This window comes from Octodon degus, unplaced genomic scaffold (assembly GCF_000260255.1).
Source record: "Octodon degus isolate 3935 unplaced genomic scaffold, OctDeg1.0 scaffold00138, whole genome shotgun sequence".
NCBI classification, from domain to species: Eukaryota; Metazoa; Chordata; class Mammalia; order Rodentia; family Octodontidae; genus Octodon; species Octodon degus.
In genome coordinates this window covers 5248285-5264514 of record NW_004524714.1, presented here as the reverse complement: position 1 = coordinate 5264514, position 16230 = coordinate 5248285, and the positions used below count along the sequence as shown (strand labels likewise).

Here is a 16230-nt window from a genome sequence, read left to right as displayed (position 1 = left end):
GTAAGCCAGCGACTGAGTCCGGGTGTGGTGGTGCACGCCTGTAATTCCAGTGCTGGGGAGGCTGAAAACAGGAGGATCACTGCGACTCCGAGCTACATCTACATCTACATAGTGAGACCCTGTACCAAAGTGTGCCGTGTGGCCTTGCCACTGAGCTGCAGCCCCAGCCCGGCTGGCCCTGAACTCTCAATCTTCCTGCCTAGGCCTCCCAAGTGCTAGGATTACAAACGTGGCCACACGGCACACTCTTTGGTCTTTGTATGAGCACGTTTATAGTTTTGACTTATGTCGCATGGTGAAAGCTTTTCTCAGTCCATCATCGATCCTGTCCTTGCGCTCAAGTTTGCTGTGAGGAGAAAGCCTGCGTACATCCCTGCTCGGCGCGTGCATTGGGCGCATGCACATCTGTCTGAAAGGACTCGCTCTTGGCCTGGGCAGCAGCTGCCTCTCGCACCACTGGTGATGTCAGAAACCTGGAAGTAACCGAAGGAGATGATGTGAAACAAATTAAGAGGCGCAGCTGTCTGGTGGCCTGGCAGGACCCTGAAATCACATCATTAAAAGACTACTTAATGATGTGAAAAATTGTTCAGTGGAAAGAAACAACAGAGTCTATAAAACTGTGTCTTCAGAACAGTTTCTCAGAGTGCCTACATGATGATGTGTACAAAGAAAAAAGAAAAGGAGGGAAACGCAGCATGTTTATCATTTTCTTCGGGGACTGGGCGTGGCGGCGCTCCTGTCATCCCAGCTCTTGGGAGGACGTAAATGGGGATCACTATGAGTCCAATCTAGTAGGGAGACCCTGAACACCCCGTAGACCCTTCCCTGAAATGCAGAGAAAAAAAAAAAAGGATTCTCTTCGGAAGCCAAGCATGGTGGTGCACACCTATAATCCCACCACTCTGGAGGCTGAGGCAGGAGGACTGCTGAGAGCGAGAGGTCAGGCTGGACTACATGGTGAGTTCAAGGCCAGCCTGGACTATGTAGTGAGACCAAAGAAGACATTTTTTCTTTTTCTTTTCTTTTTTTTTTTTTTGCAGAACTGGGGATTGAACTCAGGCCTTTACACTTGCCAGGGAAGTGCTTATTCCACTGAGCCATCTCCCTGGCCCCATTTTTTCCTTTTGATAATGAAATTCTTTTTAGGATTTTTTTTTTTAAACAGTTTTTATTGGGCTGGTGAGATGGCTCAGTGGTCTAAAGCACCTACTTAGAACAAGCTTAGCAAAGCACAGGGACCGTGGTTCAATCCCCCAGCACCACATGCCAGCCGCGCCCCCTGGTGCCTCCCCAGCACTGGGATTCCAGGCCTGTGCCACCACACCCAGTCTCAGTGGCTGGCTCAGCGCACCTGGGGGTAGGCCTGGCACAGCATGTAGTTATAGATATATTTTATCAGGTACACTAAATATATATTTTTAAGGGAAAAAATAACAGCAACAATAAAGTAGTTTCAAAATGGGCTACAATATATTAAACTAAGTGAAAGTTTAAATATTGGAACACAACTTTTCCAGTCTCCTATTCTACTCTACTACTGTGAGACTGAATTTTTTAGATTCCACATATAATGGATGATGGAATTTTGAATTGTATATTTTTATTGTTTTGTTTTTGTTTTTTATTCTTTTGAGACAGGCTCTCACCATGCAGTTCAGGCTGGCTTTGAACACACTGTGTAACCCAGGCTGGTCCTGAACTTGTGGTGACTCTCCTACCTCAGTCTCTTGAGTGCCAGAATGTCAGGCATGTGCCACAATGCCCAGGTTAAATTTTGATTTATCTTCTCCATCCTCCTTCATTTCCAACAACAATCAGGCATTATGAAAACTGATCCTAGAGAAAGGTGGGGGAAACATCGGGGGACTGTGGGTAAACCCAGAGCGTGTGTCCAGGACCGTTGCCTGGGCTTGGGGCTATGGGTCTGTGTACCAAATGCTGTACCCCTGGCTCCCAGGCAAGGAGGCTGGCTGCGAGGGCACCCTCCGGGCCGTGGACCCCCCAGTGAGGCACCACAGCTATGGGCGCCACGAGGGGGCTTGGATGAAGGACCCTGCATCTCAGGACGACAGGATCTATGTCACCAACTACTACTATGGAAACAGCCTGGTAGAGTTCCGCAATCTGGAAAACTTCAAGCAAGGTCAGCATCCCGGATGAATGGGAGGGATGGGTACAGGTGGCCTGGGGTCCTGAGACTCTACCTTCCTTTGCCCAGTAGTTTCTTGGGTGCAGCCCAACTGTGCCAGAGAAGAGGGCTGGGGGGACCAGGCAGGGGAGCAACAGACCCCGTGGCCCCGCTTGGGTGCTGGTGCCACACCTGAGGACAGATGGCACTGCCCCAAGTGTTACTGCTGCCTGGGGACACTGCTGAGTTTCCACTTGCTGAGTGCTTGCTGTGTGCAGTTATCCCGTGGCACCTACCAGTCACCAGGAGGTGGGGTTGTTCCCTGTTTATAGCCCAGCAGCCCTGGGCCTTAGAGGAGCTGCAAGCCCAGGTAGGGACCAGGGTGCCACCACTGTTAGCAGAGGGAAGGGCAGAATTAGAGTTCTCAGATCTGGGGTGGCAGGTGGGACTGTAGCCACCCTGCAGAAAGCCACAGTGTAGCACAGAGGCAAAGGCATAGAGAGGCAGTTGGGGCCCGTCATCAGGGGCACAGCTCAGAGCACTGTGGGATACGGGGGACTTCGGGGTGGAGGCACAGGAGGAAGCCTGGCTTGGGGGGAAGGCTGTCCCAGCAGGGCAGGAGGCTCAGCATGTGCAAAGACCCTGGGATGACACAGGGCTGGCTTCACCCTGCGTCTTAATCCCAGCAACAGGCATGTAGGGCGGCATTAGGCTCTCCTTTGTATGGAAGTTGAATAAAGAGACCCTCTTGGAGGTCTCCTGGGTCTCAGATAACCTCTGCCCTCGCCCGCAGGCCGCTGGAGTAACATGTACAAGCTGCCTTACAACTGGATCGGCACTGGCCACGTGGTGTACCAGGGTGCCTTCTACTACAACCGGGCCTTCACCAAGAACATCATCAAGTATGACCTGCGCCAGCGCTTTGTAGCTTCCTGGGCCCTGCTGCCTGACGTGGTATATGAGGACACCACCCCCTGGAAGTGGCGCGGCCACTCGGACATCGACTTTGCTGTGGACGAGAGTGGCCTGTGGGTCATCTACCCCGTTGTGGACGAACTCGATGAGGCCCAGTCCGAGGTGATCGTGCTGAGCCGCCTGGATCCCAGCGACCTCTCTGTGCACCGGGAGACAACGTGGAAGACACGGCTGCGGAGGAGCTCCTATGGGAACTGCTTCCTGGTGTGTGGCATCCTGTACGCCGTGGACACCTACAACCAGCACGAGGGCCAGGTTGCCTATGCCTTTGACACTCACACAGGCACCGACGCACGGCCCCAGCTGCCCTTCCGCAATGAGCATGCCTACACCACCCAGGTCGACTACAACCCCCGGGAGCGCGTGTTGTACGCCTGGGACAATGGCCACCAGCTCACCTATGCCCTCCACTTCGTGGTCTGAGCAGGAGAGACAGGGTGGCTGGGGGTCCCCACCAGCTCCTGTGGCCAAGTCAGCAAGTATTTATTGGGGTGTCCAGAGCTGGGTGACAGGCCTGCATGGTAGCCATAATAGCTCTTCCTCAGCACCCTTGGGGTGACACTGGCTTCTACTTACAAAGCATCGAGTTTTACATGCAATCCCCCTTGTAGCCCTCCTGATGCCTCCCTTGAGGTACGAACCATAGCTCATTTACAGCTAGGTGTGGTGGCCCATGCCTGTAATCCCAGCACTCTGGGGACTAAGGCAGAAGCATTATTGTGAGTTGAGACCAGCCTGGGCTACAAAGTGAGCTCAAGCCCTGCCTGAATTGCATAGTGAGACCCTGTCTCAAAAAGAAAAAAAAAAAATGAGGAGAGCCAGCTCCAGAGGGGCTGGTTGTACCCCCATTGCCCCATTTCATGATGGGGAGACCTTGCCAAGCTCTTGCCCCTTTCCCCTACCGCCCCTCTCTCAGCTCTCCTTCCTCAGGGCTACTCAAGCCCAAAGCCCTTGGGGCCAATGAACTGGTTTTCTACCAGCCCAGGTTCCTGTTTTTTCTGTTTTTGATTTTGAGACAGGGCTCTCTGTGTAGCCCAAGCTGGCATTAAACTCATGGAGATAGTCCTGCCTCAGGCTCCCGAATGCTGGGGTTAGAGGCGTGTACCACCATACCTGGCTGTCAGGCCCCTCTTCTGGCTGAGCTGGTGGCCTTGGGCTTCAGGCCTGGTGGCCCGTGATAGGTTTTCAACAAACAGGTAGAAGGAAAGGGGCTCTTTTATCTTGAAGGACACAGAGAGAACTTGGGAAGATAAGGAATTCTCTGGATTGGAACAAAGGGAGGCTGAGGCTTTTATGGCCTTTTGCCATGGGGGGGGTTGAGGGGGAGGTTTAGATAGACCTGAGGAGCTGGCTGGGGCTTCCCTGAGGTGGCGGGAAACATGAAAGAAAATTGCAGCCTGGGCTGAGTTGGAGAAGAAGCGGGGAGGTGGTCTCTGGGAAGATGAGCTGCTGTTTTAAGGGCTTCAGCCATATTGGATGACCACCATAATAATTCAGCAATTTATACCAGGGCCAGAACTTATCAGCTGGCATCTGGGTTGCTTGCCTTGGGTCAGCCCCGTGCTCCACCCACCCTCTGTCCAGCCACATTCCAAATGTCAGCTGTCACCGAAAGAAGCCACACCCAGAGAAGCTGGCCTGTGTTCCTGGCCCTCCCTCTGTCCTCACCCGAGTGTCCTTCTGTGTTCCTTGGTGCCGTCATTTGTTATGCAGCAGGGGCAGCAGCTCTGCCCGGGTGTGGCACCGCCTGGGGCCCCTCCGCCCAGCAGGGCCCCTCCTCCCCAGACCTGGCACCTTTCAGAGCTTTCTGGCCTGGGGTGCTTTCTCTGCATACTCAGGGATACCTCCAGGACTGCCACGGGCATAGGTCAGCTCCAGGCAGGGCCAGGCCAATGCAGGAGCCTGGGGCTGGGGAAACAACAGGAGCAGACGGTGTGGCTGGGGCCGGGCGCTGGTTCGTCCTGGCTTTGAGATGCTGGTACCAGGGCTGCCAAGCTGAGGACTTGGGCTGAGGAGGCACAGGAAGGGTCACCTGGTCTGGTACAGCTGCCTCATACCCAGGCAGGCGTCCCAGGGACACTGGTCAAGCCTGCCCTCTTCCATGTTAGAACCCGAAAGAGGTTCTGGAGCCAACCTAATTTTGCCAAAGAGAAACCCGGCCCAGAAAGGTGTAGGAGGTGGCTCGGAGGATGCGGGAAGCAGGGCCTGGTAGGTCTCCCAACAGGGCTCTGGCCCCTGTATGCTCCCAGCTCAGCCCAGAGGCAGCTCCACCTGGGGCGAGGAGGGCAGTGTACACACCCTGCACCTTTGCAGACACCTATACCAGTCCTGTGTGGCGGCACACACCTGGCATTCCAGCACTCAGGAGGCTGAGGCAGGAGGATCATTATGAGTTTGAGACCAGTCTAGCCTATGTCATATTAAGGCCAGCCTGAACCACAAAGTAAGACCCTGTCTAAATAAATAGACCAACTGACCCGATTAGGATATTCAGCTTCGAGGGCAGAGAAATACAGCTGGCTCCGCTTGTTTCTTCTAGGCAGTGTCAGGTGACATTTTGAATATGATGCAGGTCACCCCAGAAACAAAAAGGGATGAGGGTGCCTGCCCAGCCAGTCCTGGTCACAGCGCTGGACACACCCAGCCTCTGCTGCCTGGCCTCCGGGTGCTGTGGCCTGGGCCTGCCCTCAGCCCTGGGCATGGGCTTTGCAAGGCTGTGTGCTCAGCGACCTCACAAACTGGCTGCGTAGCAGCTTCTCCGTGAGTCCAGGGCAGGGGAGACTTGGAAGTTTTGAAATGCTAAGGACAAGCGGCTCTGTTTCCTGCGGGCAGACACTGGCTGCAGCCCAGATTGTCCCGGGCACACTCTGCGTTCAGGCCCTGGTCTAGGCTAGAAGGTAACTGGAATTCCCAGGGCTCCTTTGCAGATGGTCCCACTGGAGCCTCAAGTTGTCACTTGTCATGGAAGGAATTAAGGGAACTGTTAGGTTTCCAAATCAGATCATAGCTCAGTATGGTGTGCATAGTTACAATTCTAGCACTCGGGAGGCTGAGGCAGGAGAGTCACCAGAAAGCCCAAGGCCAGCTTGGGCCATCTAGTGAGTTTGAGGCCAGTCTGAACTGCATAATGAGACCCTGTCTCATTAAAACAAGTCATTAGCTAACAAGCAACACATGAGTCCTTGTGTCTTCATAGCAGTGACCGCACATACTCTGGATGTACCCATTTCACAGATGAGAACACTGAGGCAAAGGACCTTTCCCAAGGTCACACAGCAATCTAATCTGTGGCAGGTCTGGGGTTTTAGGCTGAGCAGAGCACATTCTTTGCCAACTGTAACCTTTCTGGAGGCAGCTCCAGAAATGGCTGTTGCTCTTATTATGTGTTGCCAGGTTAGTAGTCCTGAGAGGAGGTCCAGGGCCAGCTTGTACGGAGCTTTGAATGCCAAGCCCAGGAGTGACCACCTCCAACTAGAACCAGCCTCCATCTGCAAACTTGTAAGCCCTGAAGGAAACTTGATGACCACCAGGGTTTGTTTTAGTTTATTTTTATTTTATTTTTTCTTTTTCAAACCTATGCTGGGCTTTATCGCAATTAGCAGCAGGCACTTCAAAGCAGGAAGGGTCTGGGCAGGGCAGGCCTGCTTTTTCAACCCACTGCAGCTATGAAGGCAGAGGAAGCTGCCTCCTGTGCTTCTTGTTTGGTTTTTGAGACAGGGTCTCTATAGCCCAGGTGGGCTCAGAACTCAAGGTGATCCTCCTGCCTCAGCTTCCCAGTGCTTGGATTATGGGTGTGTACCACCACACCCAGCTTTGTCCCCTTGTTTCTGAGAAGTGAAACGTGACATAAGGGAGGTAGTTTTGGCCACCACCTAGAGCTTGTCCCCATGCTGGACTCCCTGGGGGCCAGCACACCACATCATGTGGCTGGGACCTCACCTGGGGTGAGTGTGGCCTCCTGAATTTGTTTCCAAATCGTTTTTTTTCTCTGAGCCAGTGCTAGAAGCCACAGTGGTGACAGAAGGACATGGCACTGCGTGGCCGCAGGAGGTGGTGGGTGAGGCCAGGTCAGGGTACAGCCCACCCTGCCTGCCACATACCCTGGCAGGGCCCCACAGCTTAGGGGCACAAAAAGCCACAGAAGACCCAAGCCACGCCTTGATGAGCCGGGGAGAGGCTGGGCACGCGCTGTCACTAACACCGAGGAGCATGAGGCAGGGGTGTCTTCGCGTTCCATGGCCCAGAGACCTGCTAGGGTGGGTCTCTAGGAAGGAGAGTGGAGATCTGAACAAAACCGGGTGTGGTGGCACACTCTTGTGATCCCAGCACTCGGGAGGCTGAGGCAGGAGGATCACCAGCCTTTAAGGCCAACCTGGGCTCTATAGCGCTGGAGGCCAGCCTGAGCTGCCTAGTGAGAATCTGTCTCCAACCCCCTCCAGAAAAGATTAGAATTAGGTCTGCTTTCAAAATCCCAAACTAAGTCTTGTTAGGAATCTCATAACTAGTAATGTCTTCTAGGTTTGGCTTCTTGGTGGTGACTCCGGCTGGAAGTCAAATTTAAACTCATTTGTAATAGCTGTGTGGTCTCCTGCCTCCGCCGGCCACTGGTGCCTGTACCCTGACCTATTTTAGTCCATTGTATCTATTTTTATAAATGCCTTTCTGGCAACGAGGTGGCATATATCGAAATAAAATTCATGATCCAAAAGCTGGATTTTAAATTCTTTTCTACGTGCTGAGGTCCAGAGCCGGGCATAGTGGCACACACTTGGAATTGCAGCGCTTCAGAGGCTGAGGCAGGAGGTTGGCTGAGCGTTCCCGGCCAGCCTGGGCTACAGAGTGAGTGAGTTCAAAGCCAGCATAGTAGTACCTTGTCTCGAAAAATAAAAATATTGTGGCCTGGGGCTAGGAAAACAGTGCATGTGCGGAGTGTTTGGCATGTGGCAGGCTCTGGGGCTGGCCCCCTGTGTCCTATTGTCTGTCTTTTTATTTCACTCTTTGTGTATCTTTTTTTCTCATATGAGAGAAAGCATGTGGTATTCAAGCTTATGTCCCTGATTTATTTCACTAACATACATGATGGTCTCAAAGTACATCCCTACAGATGACTTAAGCTTATTCTTCTTTATGGCAGAGTAGTACTCCACTGTGAATAAATACATTTTCTTTATCCATTCATCTGTCAGTGGACCTATAGACTTTCTGAGATTTAGCTCCTCTACACTGAGCTGTTGTACACAAGGCTACACATGGATCACTATATGACATCTGAGAAGATGCCCAGAACAGAAACATCTGGGTCAAACGGAAGGTCTACTTTTAGCTTTTTGAGGAATCTCCATATTGATTTCCATAGTTCACACGCCCAACATTTAATAACTTTTAAAGAAATAGTTTGGCCAGACATGGTTTTGCAGATCTGTAAACCCAGCTGCTCTGAAGCTGAAGCAGGAGGACCAGAAGCTTGAGGCTGGCCCAGACAATTTAGTGAGAACCTCCTCAAAATTAAAAAGGAGACATGTTCAGGGAGAGAGGAGCCCCAGGCTCCATCTCCAATACTACACACGCACCCCAAAGTCTGTTAGGTGAACTGGCCTTGCCGCTCTGCTGTCGCTGGAACTAACCTGAGTGAGAAGCTACACCAGATTTGAGGCCACCAGGCTAAGAATGAGCCCTCCGCCAGAGACAGAGGACAGGGAGTGTCCCAGCAGCACTCGGACAAAGCCCATCCCTGTCCCCAGCTTCTTATTTCAGTGCAGAAAGAACTTCTGCCCACACTCCTTGGATCAGCGTTGCAGGGCTGGGGACAGGTGAGAATGGAAGGAAGAGCCCAGCGTGATGTCACAAGCTTGTCAACTCACCACTCTGGGAGGCTGAGGCAGGAGGATCTGTGCAAGTTCAAGGCCAGCCTAAACTAGAAAGAAAGACTCTACAAACAAAGAGAAAAGGCATTAATGACAGATCGGCTTTCCAGGGATAGTGAGCATGAGTTGGAGGGGGCTCAGATGTCAGTTAAACCTGTGTTCAGCAAACCTCGTCACTTAGGTACTTACTCCCTTTCCCATCTGTGAGGGACTCGCTGTTGCTCTGAAGACCATCTGTCACCAGGAATGGTGGTGCGCGCCTGTAATCCCAGGAGGATCATTGGGAGTTCCTTGACTACAAAGTGAGCTCAGAGCCAGCCTGAACTGCATAGCGAGACCCTGTCTCAAAAAGATTAAAAAAAAAAAAAAAAAATTCCCTTAAAAAAAAAAAAAGAGGGGCCAGGGAGATGGCTCAGTAGGATAAGCGCTTGACTGGTAAACGCAAGGATCTGAGTTCAATCCCCGGTTCCGCAAAATAAATAAATAAATAAATAAATAAATAAATAAATAAATAAATTTTTAAAAGAGGGGGCTGGGGAGCTGGCTCAGTGGAATAAGTGCTTCCCTGGCAAGCCCAAGTGCCTGAGTTCGATCTCTGGTTCTGCCAAAAAGAAAAAAAAAGACCACCTGTTGCTTTTACCAGAATAAAATTTGGGGGTGGAGGCTGTAGGCCAAGCTGGCCTTGCATTTCAGTGATTCTCCTGCCTCAGCCTCCCTCCCAAGTGTTAGGATGACAGGCATGTGGAACCACACCCAGCTTCAGAAGTGTTTCAAGATTGATAAGCTGTTAGCCAAACAAAGCGAAAATTTTAAGATGGAAACTTTTATTACATTAGTAAAAAAGAAAAAAACTAGTATCAATGGTCCGAAATACACAGTGACCACAGCCTGGGGCGCTGCCTTGATATTTAGGAGCATGGTTGGAATCTGGTCTGTGCCAGGTCTGCGGAGCCCTTGCCTTGTCACCTCCCTTTGTGCAAAAGGAAGACTGACCAGTGTAGAAGGACAGAGAGCAAGTGGCATTGTCCCTGATGCAACCAGAGGGTTGGATCTGTTATGGGTTAGATCCACCTGCTCCTCAAGAGCCTCTAGCACTCATAGGTGGGGCTTTTGGAAGGTGACTGGGTTATGGGACTTGGAGCTGACTTGTTAGGAGGTGGGGCCTGGTGGAAAGGGGAGGGGCCTGGTGGAAAGGGGAGGGGCCTGGTGGAAAGGGGAGGGGCCTGGTGGAAGGGGAGGGGCCTGGTGGAAAGGGGAGGGGCTGGGTGGTTTAATCCCCTGGCTCCACCCCTTTTGTGCCACTTCCTGCCTGCTGTGCTGTGAGCTTCTCGCCACAGCCGGGCCCATCTGCTGTGCCACCCTGCCTTGAGGCAGCTGAGCATGGCCTCAAACCTCTATATACTGTAAGCCAGAATAAACATTTCTTTTTGAAAGTTGTGGGTGTCAGAATTGTGTCTCAGGGACAAGAAAAGTGACAGGATTCATAGGCAGCAGCTTTCTCCCATATGACTCAGCGCCCTGTTTCGCACAGTGTCTGAGGGACCACGGTGGAGCTGTCTCTCTCATCAAGGGTGAGTGATGGATTCATGCCCCCATTGTGCATGCACACTCAGATGCAGGGACACCCGGACACACGCAGCACCCCCAGCTGCCAAGCCTCAGCCTCAGCTGGTAGCTGAGCTCTGTCTCTGAGCCCTCAGGAATGACCAGGGTCCTGCTCTGCACAGCGGGCCACCAGGGCCACACCCCACCCCAGGGGATGCTGGGGTTGTATCCCTTGCACCCTGCATTCTCCTCTCACAGCTGGGGGTAACCTGACCTGTCACCGGCCCTGGGCTATTGCTCCTGGTGTCCCACACTGCTGCCCAGGGCCCCAAGTGCAGGGCCTCCCTTCAGCCTCTGCCCAGCACCTTGGGACCTGCTGCCTCCCTCTCCGCTCTCCACTCCCTACTGAAACGTCACCAGCAGGACCCCTGCCTTGCTCTCCTGGCTCTGGTCATTACCAGGTGCTCACTGGCTTGGGGTTCCTCAGCGCAGAGCCCCGGGAGAGCCCTCGGCAGGTGACTGTGAACACTGGAGCCATCCCTGCTGACCATGTGGTGTCCTGAGTCAGCCACTGGGGGCTCAAGGGCTCCAGGCCATGGTCGCTGGGTAGGCCACACATTTTTATTTATTTTTTTTAGATGGGGTCTTACTTGGTAGTTCAGGCTGGCCATGAACTCTGTGAGCCTCCTGCCTCAGCCTCCTTGCATTACTTACTTACTTTTTTTTTTTTTTTTTTTGTGGAACTGGGGATTGAACTCAGACCCCTACACTTGCCAGGCAAATGTTTATTCTACTCAGCCATCTCCCCAGCCCCCATTATTTACTATTTTTTGAGACAGGGTCTCACTCTATAGTTCAGGTTGTGACCTTGAACTCACCATGTAGCCAGGGATGGCCCTGAACTCGGCAATCCTCCTTCCTCAGCATGCTGAGCGCTAGGATCACAGATGTGTACCACCACTCCCAGTGTAACAAACTTTTCTTTTTCTTTTTCTTTTTCTTTCTTTTTTTTGGCAGAACCAGGGATTGAACTCAGGCCCTGGCTCTTGCCAGGGAAGCACTTATTCCACTGAGCCACCTCCCCGGCCCCAAACTTTTCTTTTAAAGGAAGAAAAACGTCCTTTCTACCTTTGGGGGACGGGAAAGAACCCTTGAGGCTCTGGGAATTTCTCCCTCCCTTGCTGTCCCCCTTCCTCCTTGGCCACCACCCCCTCTGGCTGCTCTCCCCGGGGTCACTTTATTCCAGAGAGCCAGGGATTCCAGGACGCAGCTCAGGCGGAGCACTGGCCTTGCCGTATCAGGCCCTGGTTTGACCCCCAGAACCACTCCTCTACTCTCCCTCCTCCCCCAAACAAATTTAAACCGGATACGGTGGTGTATGCCTGGAATCCCAACACTCAAAACGCTGAGGCAGGAGGCTCTCTAAGAGTTCATGGCCAGCCTGGACTACATGGCCAGACCTATCTCAAAACAAAGAAACAAAAAAGAAATCAGCACAGAGGGCCGGGCCTGAGAGGGACTGTGAGGCAAGAGCAAGCGGGGACCCAAAAGGACTGGAGGGTCCAGCCCTGTATTCTGGCCCACATGGAGGGAAGTGGCACTGTGGTGTGAAGGGCAGGGGTCGGGCATGGCAGGGGGGCTTCAGGCTGCGCTCTGGGGAGTCCAGGCCCCATCCCTGTCCTCCCGGCCATGTGGGCTTCAAAGATCCCCAGGCTGGGTCACACCAACTCCTGGCAACTGCATGCACTGGTGACAGGCTGTCACCCCAGTCCCAGAATGTCCCATGTGAGTGCCACCAGCTCGGCTTCTCCTCAGCACCAAGAAATAAAGGACAGGAGGCTCAGGCCAGACTAGCTCAGGGATCCCAGGCCTCCAGGAAAAGCTTGGCCACCTGCCCCTCTGCTGTGGCTCTGGGGCCTGCCAGATAGGCAGAGTCCTCCTCCCTCCTGCCCAGCCCACTGGTTCGTGCCTCCCTGGGTCCTGGCCTCCACTCTGTGCCAAGGGGGGCATGCTCTTGTGGGACCTGAAGCTCAACACTGAGAGACCTGGCTGGGGACATGATGCCGGCCGCTCAGGCGGGCCCAAGCCCTGAACTGTTCCGATAGCAGGCTGCATCCCCAGCTGTCTTTCACAGGACATTGCGCTGAGCCTGACGCCGCGTGCCTGTAATCCTAGCACTCTGGAGGCTGAGGCAGGAGGACGTCAAGTTTGAGCCGTTTGGGCAACATAGTGACTTAGTAGGATCCTATCTTCAAAACTGAACAACAATAAAGACAGACCTGGAGATTTAGCTGAATAGCATGTTTAAGAATTTTTTGTTAGAGGAGATATCAAGACTCTGCTGCAAAAAAAATATCTGAGTGTAAGAACTTGGATGCGGGGGGAGGCAGGAAACGGTGCTCCCGGGGAAGCATTTGGCCAGGGAGGCGCTGCTGATCCCAGCCCCCAGCCCCAGGGGAGCTCCACCACCAACGCTCAGCGCAGGCCAAAGCCACTTCCTCTGCTCTGGACCACACTGCCCAGCCCGCCCGTGGGAGCTGGCCCACACCCAGCTGCGGTTTGCCTGCCTGATGGGAGCATCCCACGCCCTGGCTGGGGCTGCTGTGCCCTCACCACCCCCTCCCACACACTCGGAAGGCGGAGGGAAAACTGGGCCTGGAGGCCATGGGTCCTGGGTTCAAATCTCACCTCTACTTCCTAGAGGGCTATTATCAGATACACGTGGGTTCCGGGATGAGACCTATGCTTTTTGTGTTTTGTTTTGTTTTTGATTTTGAGTCAGGGTCTTCGTTTGTAGTTTAGGCTGGCCTTGAACTGACAATGAAGCTCAGGCTGCCCTTGAATTTATGGTAATCCCCCTGCTTCGGCCTCCAGAGTGCTGGGATTATAGGCATGCACCATCAGGGGGTGCGGGGGGCGTCCAGTGATCCGAGATGCACTAAGGTCCTGGAGCAGCATGTGGTGTGGATGCCAAGCTCAGCAAGTGAGGGCTGTGAGTGCCACCCAGCTGAGCCTGGGTTTCCCCACCTGTAGCCTGAGGGGATTCTAGACCCCACCTCAGTGCTGTGATTGAGGAGCGCGCCACCGTGGGAAGCAACACCCCGCCTGGCAAGCAGTGACTAACAAGTTCTCAGGAACCGCTTCTCATCCCCAGGCCCCACGGGAGCTGGGTTCGCATGCGACTGAGACCCTCGGAGGGTGGCAGTTGCTCCGGCAGCCTGGGTCCCACAGCCAGGCCGGCGGGGTGCAGGGAGCCGCTGGCTCCTCCAGGCACCTGGGCTCCCTCCTGCAGTTTCCTCAGTCAGAGACAGGTGGTGCCTACGCTCCAGGGCGCCCCCCTGTGCCCCTGGGCACCCTGCTGTGCCGTGCCCCCCCCCAATTCCAGCTGCCATGCACTGGCTGGTGTCCAGAGCAGAGAGGATAATCCACACCAGGCTTGCCTAGAGCAGAGGCTGGGTCACTTCCCAGCCTGGGACTCGGCCCCCAGCACCGGGCCTGGCCCGCCCTCTCATAGGGAGTTTGTGATGCATCGCTTTAACCATATAGCCTGTCATTTGCACCTCTGTATGCCTACAACCCTAGCTAAATTGTTAAATTGCCCAGGTTGGGGTCAAACCTCCCATCCTCCTGCCTCAGCCTCCCAGAATGCTGGGCTTATAAAGTATATTTTGTGCTTTGGATGTGGCTCAGCAGTAAAGCTCTTGCCTGGCACGCACAGGGCTCTGGGTTCAATCCCCAGCACTACAATTAAAAAAAAAAAATCTGGGTATAAAGTGTGTATCGGGCTGGTGAGACAGCTCAGCAGACTAAGTGCCTCCTTAGGCAAGTGCAGGGACCAGGGTTCAATACCCAGCGCCACATGCCACACCAGCTGAGCCACCAAGTTCGGGCGTGGTGATGCACACCTGTAATCCCAGCGCTGGGCAGGCTGAAAACAGGAGAATCACTACGAGTGCAAGCTGTGTAGTGAGACCCTGTACCAAACACATAGAGCATGTGTCACCACACCCAGCTGTGTATAATTAGTGTGTATGTATGTGTACATATGTGTGTACACGTGTGTGTGCTGGACGCCAAACCTAGCGCTCTTCACCCGCAAGGCCAGCGCTCTGCCTCTAAATCTTTTTTTTTTTTTTTATTTTTTTTTTTTTTTTTTTTTTTTTTTTCGTTATTTTGTGTATGTGTGGCCAGCTCAGCCCACCAGGGGGCGGGGCTGGCTGGCATGTGGTGCTGGGGGATTGAACCGTGGTCCCTGTGCTTTCGCTTAGCTTGTTCTAAGTAGGTGCTTTAGACCACTGAGCCATCTCACCAGCCCCTCTGCCTCTAAATCTGAGCGAGGGATTCTGGAAGACTTATTTTGCTCTTCCCACCTTCAACTGATTGGGTGAGGCTCGCCACCCACACCCATGTCTCCAGGGAGCTGAGAAGCCAGCTGTAAATGTTTACTTAACCTAACCTAATGTAACCCCTTCCCAGCAACACTGGGGCAGGGCTTAGAGGAGCTACTGAATAGGACAGCCCCCCGCACTGACACACAAGACTAGCCGTCACATTGAAGCCAGAACTGGACAGGCAGTCCCGGACTCAGCTGGGCAAGGGCGATGCCAGCCTGTCTACAGATGGGTCTGTGAATGTGCCCAAGTGGTTAGGGAGGAGAGTTACCGGTGATTTCTTTCTTTCTTTCTTTCTTTCTTTCTTTCTTTCTTCTTTCTTTTTTTTTTTTTTTGTATTTTAAGGAAGGGTCTACAGGGTGTTCAGGATCTCACTAGATCAGACTTGTAGTGATCTGCCTGTCTACAGCCTCCCAAGAGCTGGGATTACAGGTGCGTGCCACCAAGCCCAGTCTCAATGGCCATCTCTGCGAGCCCCGAGGGTGGGGCCAGCACGGCAGGCCTGGGGACCGAACCCTGACCCCTTTAACCCACTGAGCTATTTGGCTGGCCCAGCCAGTGACTTCTTACTCTTCAATAACTGTTTTGCTGTCTAATGTTCATTGTACCTGTGCAGTATCTATTTACTGACCGATTTATTTTGGTGGTTCTGGAGGCTAAGCGGAGGGCCTGGGCCTGCTAGCTAGGCGCTCCCCAGAGCTGCTCCCGGCCCTCTCAGCTGGGCCCGCTAGGCAGGCGCTCCCCGGAGCAGCTCTCTAGCCCTCTCAGCTTTTATTTTCACATAAAGTCTCACCAAGTTGCCCAGCCTGTCCTCGAACTTGTGACCCTCCTACCCCAGCCTCCCAAACGCTGGGATTCCTGATGCCCACCTAGGCCGAAAGCCATTGCCACAATAAAGATATTTTATAACGGCAAGAAGCTTCGCCTTCCTGGAAATTTTTTTCCTTGAAAATTAACATTTTTAAAAATCATTTTGAGACAAGGTCTCAGTAAGCAGTTTAGGCTGGCCTTGAGCTCACTCTGTCGCCCAGGCTGGTCCTGAACTCCCAATGATCCTTCTGTGTCAGCCCCACTAGTGCTGGGATTACAGGAGTGCACCACCGTGCCTGGCTAATTGTTTTTAAATTCTATCTATTATTCATAAATAACTTCAAAATATAGAACTCAATTTTTTTTTTTTTTTTTTTTGGGTGGAACTGGGGATTGAACTCAGACCCTTGTGCTTGCCAGGCAAGCATTTATTCTACTGAGCCATCTCTCCAGCCCCCAGATGTTTAAATAAATGAAAGGAAAAGCAGACTAAGAGGAGATTGCCACATGTTTT

At 53.0% G+C, this 16230-nt stretch overlaps 1 protein-coding gene and 1 long non-coding RNA gene across 3 annotated transcripts in view; one reads left to right on the top strand and one right to left on the bottom strand.

Annotated features, from left to right (window-relative positions):
• Positions 1–3829, top strand: part of Olfml2a (olfactomedin like 2A) — a 30066-nt gene extending 26237 nt beyond the window's left edge. For both annotated transcript variants that reach the window (XM_023701614.1, XM_004641580.2), the window contains exons 7-8: positions 1961–2146; positions 2925–3829. In XM_023701614.1, coding sequence (XP_023557382.1) covers positions 1961–2146; positions 2925–3529 — 791 coding nt within the window. In that variant the 3' untranslated portion in view covers positions 3530–3829. The remainder of the gene's footprint in view (positions 1–1960; positions 2147–2924) is intronic.
• Positions 1–9038, bottom strand: part of LOC111812709 — a 17008-nt gene extending 7970 nt beyond the window's left edge. The window contains exons 1-2 of the long non-coding RNA XR_002818133.1: positions 8885–9038; positions 420–422 (exon numbers count right to left, since the gene is read on the bottom strand). This is a non-coding gene — a long non-coding RNA (uncharacterized LOC111812709). The remainder of the gene's footprint in view (positions 1–419; positions 423–8884) is intronic.
• Positions 9039–16230: the final 7192 nt, after the last annotated feature.